At 66.9% G+C, this 12903-nt stretch overlaps 1 protein-coding gene across 4 annotated transcripts in view; it reads right to left on the minus strand.

Annotated features, from left to right (window-relative positions):
* Positions 1 to 1132: 1132 nt before the first annotated feature.
* PLXNB3 (plexin B3) overlaps positions 1133 to 12903 on the minus strand; it is a 16352-nt gene continuing 4581 nt past the window's right edge. For 2 of the 4 annotated variants that reach the window (XM_035011212.1, XM_035011238.1), the window contains exons 4-36: positions 12136 to 12315; positions 11359 to 11487; positions 11176 to 11276; positions 10575 to 10704; positions 10254 to 10410; positions 10050 to 10158; positions 9856 to 9970; positions 9623 to 9748; positions 9437 to 9553; positions 9040 to 9133; positions 8787 to 8956; positions 8420 to 8571; positions 8006 to 8111; positions 7356 to 7486; positions 6923 to 7099; positions 6615 to 6810; positions 6242 to 6481; positions 5994 to 6155; positions 5754 to 5905; positions 5524 to 5624; positions 5221 to 5444; positions 4929 to 5107; positions 4562 to 4628; positions 4017 to 4344; positions 3736 to 3839; positions 3555 to 3648; positions 3065 to 3243; positions 2748 to 2908; positions 2437 to 2584; positions 2166 to 2251; positions 2023 to 2098; positions 1831 to 1905; positions 1133 to 1540 (exon numbers count right to left, since the gene is read on the minus strand). In XM_035011212.1, coding sequence (XP_034867103.1) covers positions 1436 to 1540; positions 1831 to 1905; positions 2023 to 2098; positions 2166 to 2251; positions 2437 to 2584; positions 2748 to 2908; positions 3065 to 3243; positions 3555 to 3648; positions 3736 to 3839; positions 4017 to 4344; positions 4562 to 4628; positions 4929 to 5107; positions 5221 to 5444; positions 5524 to 5624; positions 5754 to 5905; positions 5994 to 6155; positions 6242 to 6481; positions 6615 to 6810; positions 6923 to 7099; positions 7356 to 7486; positions 8006 to 8111; positions 8420 to 8571; positions 8787 to 8956; positions 9040 to 9133; positions 9437 to 9553; positions 9623 to 9748; positions 9856 to 9970; positions 10050 to 10158; positions 10254 to 10410; positions 10575 to 10704; positions 11176 to 11276; positions 11359 to 11487; positions 12136 to 12315 — 4671 coding nt within the window. In that variant the 3' untranslated portion in view covers positions 1133 to 1435. The remainder of the gene's footprint in view (positions 1541 to 1830; positions 1906 to 2022; positions 2099 to 2165; positions 2252 to 2436; positions 2585 to 2747; positions 2909 to 3064; positions 3244 to 3554; positions 3649 to 3735; positions 3840 to 4016; positions 4345 to 4561; positions 4629 to 4928; positions 5108 to 5220; positions 5445 to 5523; positions 5625 to 5753; positions 5906 to 5993; positions 6156 to 6241; positions 6482 to 6614; positions 6811 to 6922; positions 7100 to 7355; positions 7487 to 8005; positions 8112 to 8419; positions 8572 to 8786; positions 8957 to 9039; positions 9134 to 9436; positions 9554 to 9622; positions 9749 to 9855; positions 9971 to 10049; positions 10159 to 10253; positions 10411 to 10574; positions 10705 to 11175; positions 11277 to 11358; positions 11488 to 12135; positions 12316 to 12903) is intronic. The other 2 variants (XM_035011220.1, XM_035011229.1) reach the window with 2 other exon arrangements.

The raw sequence follows: 12903 nt of genomic DNA on the forward strand, positions 1-12903 counted from the left end.
GCTTCATGTTGAGCCCCTCCCCGCCCCCCACCGCACATGCCCTACTGTACCAGGGACACTCTTGGAACATTCCCTGGCTTCCTGCTTGGCCCTTGTGGTAGCCTTTCCAAAGGTGACACTTCCCATTCCCATGGGTACCCCATTCCCCGCCCCCTCTCAGCCGGGTTCCCACTTCTCTTGAGACTCATTGACCCCTTAGGCTGGAGCTCTCCTCTCTCTGAACATGGTGTCTGTCGCTGGGGATTCTGGCTGAATGAGTCAGGGGCATGAGCTGAAGGCAACTGGGTCCTCCCCCCGGAGGGGCCCGGACAGTGTCGAATCCTGGGAACCTGCCCGCTCAGGACTCTAGTGCTGACACTGTGTGGCCTCCCTCCCAGCTCCTTGTGGGAAGCACAGGGAACCATCCACCCTGGCCCTGTCCTCAGGGGTCCTCCTCTAGCTCTAACAGGCAGGCTGGTTGGTGACAGAGGGACTTCCGGGTCGGGCAGAGCCCTCTGGGGCCTGGGACTTTGGGGCCGCATCCAAGGGACCAGAAAGAGTCAACTCCCCCAGAAAGGGGTGGGTGGGTAAGCTTCCAGGATGGTGCAGAGCCTGGCTGGGGTGAGGCCTACAGCTGGATGGACGGGAGACCTCTTTGGCCACAGAGTGGCTGGGTGTGGGAGGGAGGCGGGAAGGCCTTGGGCAGCTAAGGGTCCTACCCGGAGCCCGTGGGCACTAGTGTGAGATTCCCATGGAGGCTGAGGGGCACTTTTGCTCTTTAGAAAGATCACTCTGGCTGCGACCAGGAGGGAATGGAGGGGGACATGTGTGGAGCTGGGAGTCCAGCTGGGGACTATCGGGGAGTCCGAAAGAAGCAGAGGGGGCTCGGCAGTGACTGTGGTTAGCCCAAGATGGGAGACACTTGGTCCTGTTGTCCCTGGGCCAGGAAAGAATTGGTAGGGAAGGGTGGGCATAGATGGGTGGGCCAGGGGAGGTGAGGGGAGAGGGGAGAGAGCATGGCCTGTGGGTGCCTGATGATCCCTCTTCCTCAGGCCGAAGTCACAGCCATGGGGCCAAGGGGAGGGCCAAGCAAGGGAGCACTGAGTAGACTCGCAGGGAAAGGCAGGGGCTGGGATTGGACTTTTTCTAAAAAGATGTTTTTCTATTTTATTTCCAGATGTGATTCTCCAGCAAGCAAATAAATACAGTGGGGGAGGTGAGGAGAAGAGGTGAGGACTACTATAAATTAGAAGGAAGCCCAGGTAGGGGAACAGCAGGGCGAAGGGCCGGTGGGTGGGAGGCGGTGGGGAGCCCCCTGGTGGGCACAACCCCCTTCCACTTTCCACCGGCCCCTCCTGTTGCTGGCTCCATCCAGGGGTCCTAAGGCACTGCGGTGGGAGGGCCTGCTTGCTCCTCTCCAGGCTGGCGGGCCTTGGGTATCCGCGGGGGCCCAAGCTCACAGGTCAGTCACCTTGTTCTCCACCAGGGCTGCTACCTGCTGCAGACGGCAGGCCAGCTGCATCTTCTGACCCACAGGGTCCTCCTCCAGGGCGCTGATGATCTGCCAGAGCAGAGGAGGGCGCCTCGCTTGAGGCCTCTGCCTTCTGCCCATTAGCCCAGGGCCCCCCAGCCCTGAGTCCATCTTAGCAGTGGCTTGGGGATCCGGCAGGGGCCACCCCAGGCCTCCCTGAGGCATCTGCACAGAAGTCACGCCTCTTCCCCAACCTGGGCCCTTCCTCCCCTCTGCCCAGATTGGCCTAGACACCTCCTTCCATCCCCAAGGAGATTCCTGGGGCCTCCCTCTGGGCTCTGGGGGCGTACCCCTCCCCCCTGGAGAACCCTGGGCCTCACCTGGTCATAATACCTGTGGATGTGGTTGTAGAGTTCTTGCAGAGCTTCCAGGCAGTGGGGAGCAGAGGTGTAGTTCTGGGGACCACACATGGAGGGGTGAGGCTCCAGCCTGGACCTTAAACCCCAACCCTCCCCCCTCTCCCCTGCACCCACCCAAAGGTGGAGGGGTGTGTCCCCTGCACCATGCCTCACCCCGGAGAGCTCGGCCAGAGCTGAGTTCATCTCCTGATAGCTGGTGGGAGAGCTCTGGCGGATGTCGGAGTAGTATCTGGCAGAGGAGACACAGTTAGGGCCGGGCGGCCGCCACCCCCCAGCCCTGATGCCCCAACACCTACCTCTCCACCATCTGCTTGTAGCGAGGGATCTCCCGGGCATAGAGCAGTTTGTTCACTGGGGAATCCTGCTCCGGGTAGGAGTGGGCCTGAGCGGGGAGGCGGGGGGGTGCGGCAGGGGGGAGCTCCGGCCCTGTCACCCTGAATGCACCCCCAGTGCCCCCTCACCCCAGCCTCCTGGCCCCCACTATGCGCCACCCCTCCCAGCCCCACTCAGGGCTCCTTGCTGAGCCTCCATGGCTTCCCCCGGGAGCCCTTCGTCCTCACCCCTTACCCTGCCCACTTTATGCTCGGAGACAGTGCAGGAGTCGATGAAGGTTTGGGCAATGACGGCGAGGATGGCGTCCACGTTGTCCGACACCCGCACGTCAAAGATGAGCCGTGGGTTCTTCAGGGCGTTCACCCAGAACCGCAACAGCAGGCTGGGGACACAGACCAGCCGTGGGCACCGTCGGCCCGGGCCCCAGGCCTGAGTTCCACAGGGAGCTGTCTTGCGGGTCCGTGTCAGAAATGCAGGGTGGATGCCACCAAGCTTGGATTCGTGGGCCGTGCCCTGCATGGGCCGGGGGCTAGCAGGCGACGTACCTGTTCGTCTTCCAGATGTGCAAGGTCTCCGGGTCCTCGATGCCATGCTTCTCGGCCAGCTCGTCCAGGAAGTCAAACAGGTACTTGACGGCAATGGGCACGGGCCTGTTCACGCTGAGAATGGCCTGGAAGGTGTCATCCACGAACTTCTGCAGCGTGCCCTGGAAGGCGGGGGTGGGGTGGGGTGGGGGTCTGTGTGGGAGGCAGGTATGGGCCAGGGCCGTGCTCTGGCCGGGGGTCAGGCCACCTCTCTAGCTCTCAGGACCACGCCCTCCCCCACGGCTCAGTCAGGGGCCCAGCCCCCCAGCCACACCGACCTTCATGGAGAGCAGGCGGGTGAGGTAGATCTCCGGAATCGCCTTGGCCCGCGCCCGCTCGCGCTCCCGCTCCCTCAGGCTGCTGCGACGCGCCTTCGCTCCCTCCGGCTCGTCGGAGGCTTTCACCAGGTGCCAGAGGCGGACCCCACCCTCCTCGGCATCCTCCAGCATGGGAATGTCTGAGGGCCCAGAAGTCTGGCCTCAGTCCTCCGCCCCGGTCCCCATCCCACACCGCTGGCTGGGGACACCTGGCCGCGGGGCAGGGTGGCGGGCGCCGAGGAAGGCAGGGGCAAAGAGCTCAGCCCAACCCCCCATGGTCCCAGAGCTCCCCAACCAGGACGAGCTGCTGGCCTCGTCCGCCCCAGGTCCTTGGCCCCGCCTAGAGGTTGGGCTCGCCCCCTGGCAAGGTGTGGGGGACACCCAGGTGAGGCAGACAGCGTGCCCGGGACTCCTGCCTGCCCACTTCCAGCTCTGGGGCCAGAGGACTCACTCTCCCCCAAGGGGCAGTTCTGGGTCAGGCTCTGGGAGACGGCACCTCCGTTGTGCAGCTGGGGGATGAGCCCCACGGTGGCTCCATCCGGGACCTGGCGGGAAGGTGAGTGGAGGCTGGGCTCCTTCCCTGGCTGACTCAGAGGTGGGGGCCCGCCCCCCAGCCCCTGTCCGCCTGGCACCTTGTAGTGCTGTAGGGTGTTGAGTCGTTTCCAGTGGTTCTGGGTCACCGAGGTCAGGTCCTCATCTGACAGGGTTAGGTGGCCAGCAAGGCCCGAGCGCCACTCTGGGGGCACCCAGTGAAGCCCATTAGCCTGCAGCCTGTTCCCTGAGTCTGCACCGGCTGTGCATTCAAGGTGACAAGGTCGGAGCCCCCCCACCCCCAACCATGTGGAGCAGCGCAGGGCTGAGCATCTCCGGGTGGGGACAGCCCCGTGCAGGGACGGGTGGTTGATTCTCTCACCGAGATCTAGGGCGTGCACCGAGGGCCTCTGGGAGAAGGGGGTGCCCTTGTAGACTTGGTCCAACACCTTCTCTTTGACCTGGGTGATAGTGTCTGTGTCGAGCACCCGCGCGGGCACGCGCTGCGCAGCGCTGCTCCCCGCCGCCCCGCCGGCCCTGGGGCCCACCAGCACCATCAGCGTCAGGGGCCGGAACTCCACGTCCTCCCGAAGCAGGCGGCTGTCGTTCAGGGTCCGTTTTGCCTTGCCGGTCACGGCGTCCACGGGGCCCTTGTCCACCTGGTACTGAATGGCCCGGAGGAGCACGTACAGCGGCTCACCAGCCACCTCCTGCGGCGTCCGCGCCGCGCGGGCGCAAGGGGACAGGGAGGGGCGGTCAGCTGCGCGCGGAGGGAGGACGAGAACAGCCGGCCTCGGCCTCACCCCCAGCCCTGCCCGATCCCACGCCTCATGCCCCGGGGGGAATGTGGGCCCGGGTCGGTGAGGCCCCAGGCAGCAGCCTTGAAATGAGGCAAGGGGAGAAGGCGTCAGCCAGGGTGCCCCTCACCTTCAGAAAGGCATAGAGACAGATGGACAGCCAGTTGGTCAGCAGCTTCTCCACCATGGTCTCTGTCCTGCAGGGAGCAGGCCCCAGGTCAGAGAGGTGGTGCTGCAGGGCCCCCGCCCCCCTGGCACCGGGCTGAGCTGGGCAAACAAGGGAAGGCAGAGCCTTTCCACCTGTCAGCCCTTCGTGCCCACGTCCCTGGGAAGGAGGCCCGTCCGCTTCCCTCCCAGTGGCTTCTGTCCTAGCCCACCGCCTGGGCGTTCCTGGCCCTGCCCAGCCCAGGACCGGGCAGGGGTGGGGGAGGGTGGGGTGCGGCTCAGCGGGGAGCCACCACCCCTGCTTCCGGGCCCATGGTCCAGCCCCAGCCGACCTGCGCAGCATGAGCTTGGGGTTCTTGTGCACGTAATGGGCGGCCAGGTCACTCAGCAGCGTCCTCATGATGTCAGTCAGGTACTCGAGCTTGCCGTGCAGTGCCAGGGACAGCAGAGAAGCCACGTGGCAGCGGTCCCGCTGGGAGAAGCCGGGCTGCTCCTCCAGGGTGTGGATGAGCTGGGGGCAGGGGCGCTAGCACTCAGGGGCGTCCCACGCATCGTCCCACCTTTGTGCCTGTACCAGCCCCACCTCCATGCCCCTCGAGGCCCGCCCACCCGCACAGCCCTCACCGTGAGGAGGAAGAGCTTGCTGTTGAGCAGGTTGGAGAGCTGCGTGAGGCCCTGGCGCACGGGGCCACGGCGGCCCTCCTCCCCAGGCCCTTCGAGTACTGGCTGCCGCGGGCAGCCACCATGGCCTGGGAAGAAGACTCGCTCGGCGTAGGTGTGGTAGTCCAGGAAGGGGATCCCACTGGCCTCCAGGTCGCTGCTGAGGTCGGTCATCTCGGTCATCAGGTCTGCAGGCCAGGAGCCACTGACGTGTGGGCTCAGGCCCAGGTGGGCCCTCTGTGCCCCTCCCCACTGCCCTCTCCCCACCTGTGAACTCCTTGCGGCACTGGTCGCCCACGCCAATCTCCAGGTTCTCCAGCTGCACCAGAACCTTCTGATAGTCCCGCAGGGCCTGCTTGCTCTTGTGCCTGCAGCCCCGGGGGACCAGGTGTGAGCCACAGGCCCGCGCCTGCCAGGGCCCCGGGGCCACCAAGCTTTTCCGAAAGCGCAGTGGGAAGTTTGCGCAGGCGTGTGCATGACGGGGAGGAGCCTCTCACCTGTACATGAGGGTGAGGAGGAGCACGGAGGCGATCAGCACGGCAGCGCCCAGGCCCAGGCCCACCTGGGCCTCCACGGGGAAGGCAGACAGAGCGGGCTCAGTCTCATACTGGACGGGGCCCAGGGCCAGGCGCACGTTGCCCATCTGAACCTGATGCGGGGGGCGGCCAGGGTTCCTGAGTGCGGGCCTTCAGGGCCCTGGCCGCCCAGCCCCCTCTGCGCCCGGAGCCCCGCCTCACCACAAACTGTGGCAGGGTACCGGAACCATTCGCGGGCTGCGGGGCCCGGGAGGGCGGCTCGCAGTACAGGTGGGTGAGCGTGAGCGTCTTCACCAGGCACTCGCCATCGCCGATGTGCACGCGCACCTCCTCCTTGCTGATGCCCAGGTTGAGGCCCTGGCCCTGGGAGAGAGACCAGGGGCCTGAGCCGGGGCGCCCGGCCCGTGCCCGCGGTCCCTGCACAGAGCCGGCCCGCGGGACACCCTCACCTCCACGTCCAGGACGTTGCCAGGCTTGAGGCGGTAGGGGCGGGTGGGCTCCTCGCGGCTGAGGGGGGCCAGACGGGGGTTGGGCTGGTACAGGAAGTCCTGGCCCCCACTGGCGCTGGCAAAGTCTACGTGCACACCGTCCAGGCTGAAGAAGACCCGCCGGGGGTGCGCCCCATCTGGCACAGCGGGGCTCTGACACAGGAGGAGGCTGGACGAGTTGACAGAACAGACGGTGGAGCACTGCGAGGGACAAGGAGGGGTGAGCTGGGGCTTCCTGGCTCGCTCCCAGGGGGCAAAGTGGCTCCCCCCACCGCCCCCCCTCCCCGGCCCACTGGGCAAGAGCAGCCCTGCCACCTGCCGGCGGGGTGCTCACCTGCAGCAAGCCCCCCTCGAGCTGGATACAAGCCTGGGGGGCCGCGGCAGGGGCCCCACAGCTCCTCCTCGGGGTTGGGTCCTGGGGCTGGGCCCCTGCCGCCTGCACGTCTGCCGTGGCCTCCAGCCACACAGATAGCAGGGGCCGCTCCGCCACGTCCAGGCCCGTGCCCCTGACGCGGATCAGCCGCCCGCCCCTGTGTCAGGACAGTAGTTAGACGCGGCGGGTGGGGGGGTGGCGGGCGGCCCCGGGCCAGCCCCACGTCCCCGGCCGGAGCCGAGGCTGCGTGCCGCGGACTAGGTCCTCACCCCCGGAAGCTGACGCTGGGCTCCGCCGCCGCGAGCTGCGGGTTGGCAGTGTACTGGAAGGGGCTGGTGAGCAGCGTGCGCTGGGCGTGGCCGAAGACCACTCGAACCACAGCTTCTCCTGGGCTGGCCTGGGACATGGTGTGGCACACAATGGCCTCAGGACACACCGGCTCCCGGCTGCGGGGTGGGGAGGGGGCTGGCATCTTGGGCTCGAGCCTGGGCCTGGCTACCTCACCAGAGACCCACGTTGCCTCCCTCAATGAGGGCAGAGACCATTAGGGGTGGGCACAGTGACCATTGCTCTTGGACTTTGATGGGGGCCTTAGGGAGCCCTGAGTCCACGGCCCCCACGTACACAAGGAGGTGGCGAGGCCCCCAGGGGATAGCCCCAGCGGACGGCCAGCAGCTTGGGCCCGGGAGGAGAGGTACTCACATAGGACAGGGCTGTCCACCCACGAAGGCCCTGATGCTGCCTCCTGTCTGGAGGTGCTGCCCGTGGATAGTGAGCCGGGTACCCCCTGCTTGGGGGCCCCACCGGGGACTCAGGCTCAGCAGGATGGGGTCCTGAGGGACAGAGCAGGCTGGGGCAGCCACGGCGGCCTGGCCTGACACTTGCTCACGTAGGCCCCAGTCCCCAGGCGCCGCGGCTTTATCCCGCAGGCCACAGCTGACCGCACCCTCCTCCCGGAAGCCTCCCAGCTGCCCTCGGCCCCCCGAGGGGGCTCTTCTTTCCTCACCGCGCCTCTGCCCCTCGGGACGGCCTCCTCCTCCACCACGGCTTACACCTCCCAGCTCCCCCAAGCCCTACGTCAGGAGATCCAATCGCCAACCTGGGGCTTCCTGGCTTCAGCTAGCGCCTGGAGGCGTCCCTGCTCTCCCTCAGGCCCCCCCACCGCCCCGCCTGCTGCTCTGGCTGCCGGTCCTCCACTTGGTGGCCGGGATGATCACTCTGATCCCATGGTTTTCCTCCTGGACATGTGGCAGGTAGCCCGAGGCCAGCTTCAAAATCCTCACCTAGGTTTCCCTCCTGCCCCTCCCTCCTACCATCCCCTGCATGGGGACCACCCTGGGGTGGGCGCTGACCTGGTAGGTGAAATGCTGGGTTGAGATGCCCGGTGGCCGATTCTTAATGGCCACTTGGATTGGCCCTGTGGTGCCGTTAGGAGCGGGGGATGTCACACACACAATCCTGGGGAATGAATGGAGGCCCAGGAGCTGCTCAGGGCTCCCATGGACCAGATGCATCTTTAGCGGGAGCCGTGGGCCACCCGCCAGCCACTGCCCAGAACCTCCTCCCCCGCCCCCCCCCTGCTGCCACCCCTCTTACTGCCTGCTCCCCTCTCTCTCCCTCCCCTGGCTCGTCTTCCTTTGGCGCTTCTGACCTGGGCCCGCATTTCTTGGCTGCAAGCCCCCCTTCTCTCTGGGTAGCCGCTCTCCGAGGGCTTCCCCGGGAGGGCATCCCTCAGCCCCCCCCCCCGGGCAGCTCGGATGCCTCACCGGGCAGAGGTGCGGTAGAGAGAGGGCTCAGGGCTGCAGGGGCGGCCGGCCACCTTCACGGCATCTTGTACCTCGGCAAGGTCCCGGCCCAGGTTGGAGCCCCAGATGGTGAGGGCCAAGCCGCCCTCGGGGGGCCCAGTCAGGGGCTCGATCTGCAGCAGGGAAGGATGGTGATGGAGTCTCCCAAACCCACATCCACTCGGCAATGGAGGTACCCAACCAGCTGACCGGCCTGAGGCGGGACAGAGCTGCTAGGGCTTGGGGGCCTGAGCAGGGCTGGTCTGACCCAGGTGAGGTTAGGACAGTGGGGGCGAGCGGGGGGGCAGGTAGGGCAGGTGGGGAGGAGGTGGGAGGGCTGGGGGCTCACTGTGTCAATGCTGGGAGTGGGACACAGCAGCTCCACGGCCCCGGGGGGGCACAGAGGACCGTAGCGACAGGTAGGCTGGCCGTGGCTGCACCACACGCAGCCCAGGCTCCCATTAGCTGCCTGGCAGCGGCTGCAGTCGGGGCGGCCCACGGCGCAGTCGTACAGGGTCACTAGGGAAGGTCAGGCAGGGCGTTGAGGCACCTCCCCTCTGCCACATGCCCTGTCCTACCTGCCCTACCGCCCGCAAGCTCACCATGGAGAGTATGGGCGTTGTCCAGCCGCTGACTCTTGCCCCGGGTGACGTAGATGGGCACCGGGAGCTCCGGCTGGGCCGTGGAGGGGCGGAACTGTAGGCGGAGGGTGGGGTCAGGCCGGGCCCAACTCTGGACAACCCTGATCCCTGTCTCCTCCAAGACACTCCTCCCAGAATGGGTGCCTTTGTTCAGTGCCCACGTCTCCCACCAGACTGCAAGCCTAGGGCACAGGCTGGGGGTGCCATGTTCCCGCTGCATGCCTGGGGCCTGCCTGCCTCGTGACTGACGACAGGACACTGATGGCTTAGAACAGTCTGGGAGCCCAGGGGTGTGGGGGGCGTCTGAGGGCTGCGGGAAGCATCTGGTGGCAGGTGAGGCTGAGGGACGGCCGCGCACCTGCTGGGCTTGGCAGTAGATGAGGCCCACATCCCCGGCCATCTCTTCCAGAGAGGCCGGCAGCCTTCGAAGTTCTCCGGGCAGCTCCAGCCAGCAGTGGTAGGAGGCGGGCAGGCTCTGGGAGTGGACAGTGTCAGGACCCCGGACGCAGTCAGCGCCCCCCCCCCATCCCCGTCCCCTGCTCACTCCGAAATGCTGAAGGTTCCGCACACGCAGGGCCAGACTGCTCTCCCAACCGACCGGCACCAGGAGGGGACCTGCCAGGCCCTCCACCCGGGGACAAGCCCCTGGGCCACGCACCTGGACATCCACCTGGGGAAAGGAGCCCCTTTAGCCCTTCAGAAGTTGAGGGGCCTGGGCAGGGCCCAGCGTGGGGTGGGTGTGCGGCGGCAGGGGGCGTGGGGGCGGGGCCCACCCACCTCCTGGGCGCTGTAGACGGTACCCTCGCCCTCTGGGCAGTGCTCCCCGGACACACAGCGGCTGCTCTGGGGGCACCAGTGGCATGGCCAGAGGCTGCCCACACAAGCGCGGCACCTGGAGGGGCAGGGGGCTGCTCAGGCTGGGCACCATCGGGGGTGGCCACCCCTACCCAGCAGCCAGGCCCAGCACTCACGGGGCAGCCACCTCCAAGGCCTGGACAGCACTGCAGTCATAGAAGGAGAAGTTGGTGGCAGCTACAGCCACGTCCTCAAACATCAGAGCCAGGGGCAAGGTGATGTGGTCTGGGAGGGGGTGGTGGTGGCAGGGTGGGTCACGGGCCTCCTGCCCCTCCGGCTCCTGCCCCGGCCCCCAGCCCCCTGCCCCAGGGGCCCCTCACCTGTGCCTGGAGGGTTAAGTGGCAGCTGGTCTTGGGGAGGGGTGACACAGGCTATGTGGGGACCTTCCACGTGAGCCAAGCTGTCATAGTCCCCAAAGGCACAATGGAAGTATTCATCCACGGCCAGGGTGGGCAGCCGGGGGACAGACAAGGTGACCTGGGACACATGCAAGGAAAACAGAGCAGGCAGGGGCTTCTCGGTAGGGGGGGAGCGGTGCCTCTCACCGAAGGAGATGGAGCTCGGGCCAAGCATGGTGGGAGCAGAGGACGGGGGGCCGCCGATGGGCGGCCCCCACAGGCAGGCAAGGGCAGGCGGCTTACCTGGCCCTGCTCCTGGCGGGGGCGCTGGGCCGGCAGCAAGCTCTGCACGTGCGGGCAGTGGCTGTCCTCATAGCTCCACAGCCACTGGTTGGCCTGGGCGGCCCGCCCACATTGGCCCTTGCGGGTGCACCTGTGGGGCAGGGGCCCACTGGGTCACCACGTAGGTCCCGGGCTCCCCAGGTGATGGGTGGCAAGAGGGCTGGGAGGATGGCCCAGCCGGAGCGCGTGAGCGGAGGGGGGAACGGAAAGGGACCGTGCTCAAGCGGAAGGGGCCAAGCAGATAGGGCTTCGCGGCCGATGTGCGGGCTTTGGTCTTGACCGTGCTGCAGAGGGGAGGGTTGCCATAAGGGGTTCCTGGAGCTGAAGTGGGCCAGGGAACACCTGGGAGAGGCGACAGAGGCCTGCCTGGGGGTGGGGCTGGGAAATGAGAAGAGAGCGGCTTGGGCCGCGAGGGGCAGGATGGAGGGCCTCCACGGTGGCCCCGCACCTCCACCTCAGGAAGCCGAGCTGGCCTCCTGGCAGGCCTAGGGCTGCTTCCAGGGGCGCCCTCCCTGCACACACCACCTGTTGGCCCAAGTCTGGGCACAGGCCCTGTGCTCACCTGCCCTGGAGGACGCACCAGCCACACAGTGGGTCCCGGGCCTGAAGGCAGCTGGTACAGTCAGGGAACTGGGGGCAGGCTGCCACGGGTACCCGGTCCACCTGGATGGGCAGCAAGGGACAGAGGTAGTGGGTGCAGGGACTCGGGTCCTGTGTGCCCCCCACCCCCGGGGACAAGCCTCACCTGCTGGGCAGTCAGGACATAGAGGTGGCTGCCGCTGCTGTCCACCAGCAGGTCTGGGCTGATGGCTGAGCCCAGAGGCCCCACTTGCTGGGAGTGGTACACCTGGCCTCGGGAGCCATTGAGAAAGACCTGGAGGGACGACAAGGCCTGCTCTCAAGATGGCCACAGGCCGACCGTTCAGGGCATGTGCCCTCCTCTTGGTTGGGGCTACCAGGGAGCATCCTGTCCCCACAGAGCCAGCTCTCCTTCCTGCTGGACCAGGGAGGCCAGGCCGTGCCACGGAGGGTGGGGCAGGCCCCTGGGCCTCCTGCTCTGCTCACCTCACCTCCCCCATTCGCCATCACCTAGCCACTCTGGGTAAGGGCCTTGGTGCCAGGGGCAGGAGGGCAGCTGCAGGGAGGTAAAGAGGTCAGGAGGAGGCCAGACTTTGCCTCAGAGAGACTCCTGGGGCCGGGCTGGCTCTGGGGACGAGGCACTGCCCACCCCCACCCCATGGCATCCCTCCCTGTCCACCTTGACCGTCGGCTTCCGCCATCGGCTGGAGAAACTGGGGCTGCCCAGGAGCCTCCTGGGCAGTCATCCTAACTCATGCAACTAGGAGCCCCCAGGAGGTGGCACCCGGCCAGCCTCCCGTGTGCAGCACGGCCTTGCAACCTGCCAGCGAGACACGGAAGGTACCTGGGGTGTCCCTGAGCCGCGGCAGGGCAGGGCCTCAGCCCAGCAGGGTAGAGGCCTTGGTGTCAGGGGCCCGGGACCAGGGCAGCCCCCTCGGCTCACCTTATGCAGCTGACCCTGGGTGTCCCCCAGGAAGGCGATCGTGTGCCCGTCTGCCTGGAGGCCTGCCACGGCGCTGATGGGCTGCCCGAGCTGCAGCACAGGCTTGGCCTCCAGGGGCCGGCGGCCGGCAATGGGGCTGGGGGTGTGCTCATCGCCGCAGGGGTACGACTCCGGGGAGTCCTGCGCGGCCCGGGAGGGGAGAATCAATCCCGGCAAGAGGCGGGAGGTGCCTTCCCGGGGCCCCGAGGGAGTCAAGGCTGCAGGGCAGGGCCGGGGAGCCCTGGGGGGCCCCAGGGCAGAGTGGTCGGGGGCCTCCCCAGCCCCATGGCGGGACAAGCTGACACTTCAGAGGAAGAAAGACCAAAAGAAGCGGGCCCAGAGCCACGAGGAGCTGGGCCCCTCCTTGACATCCCCTAGGCAGGAGGGCATGGGCGACTGCCACGCGACAGCGCCCAGCCGCCCACAGCCCGGGACTAACATGTGGCAGTCCCTGCCTCGGCCTGAGAGACAGTGTGGAGGGCCGGGGCCGGAGAGGCAGGCCAGGCCGGCGGAGGCCGAGAGAGAGAAAGAGAGAGAGAAAAAGAGAGAGAGAGAAAGAGAGAGAGAGAGAAAGAGAGAGAAAAGAGAGAGAGAGAGAAAGAGAGAGAGAGAAAGAGAAAGAAAGAGAGAGAGAAAGAGAGAGAGAGAAAGAGAGAGAAAGAGAGAGAGAAAGAGAGAGAGAGAGAGAAAGAGAGAGAAAGAAAGAGAGAGAGAAAGAGAGAGAGAGAA

The sequence above is a fragment of the Mirounga leonina genome, unplaced genomic scaffold, assembly GCF_011800145.1.
Source record: "Mirounga leonina isolate KUSES-001 unplaced genomic scaffold, KU_Mleo_1.0 Mir_101799, whole genome shotgun sequence".
In the NCBI taxonomy this organism is placed as follows: Eukaryota; Metazoa; Chordata; class Mammalia; order Carnivora; family Phocidae; genus Mirounga; species Mirounga leonina.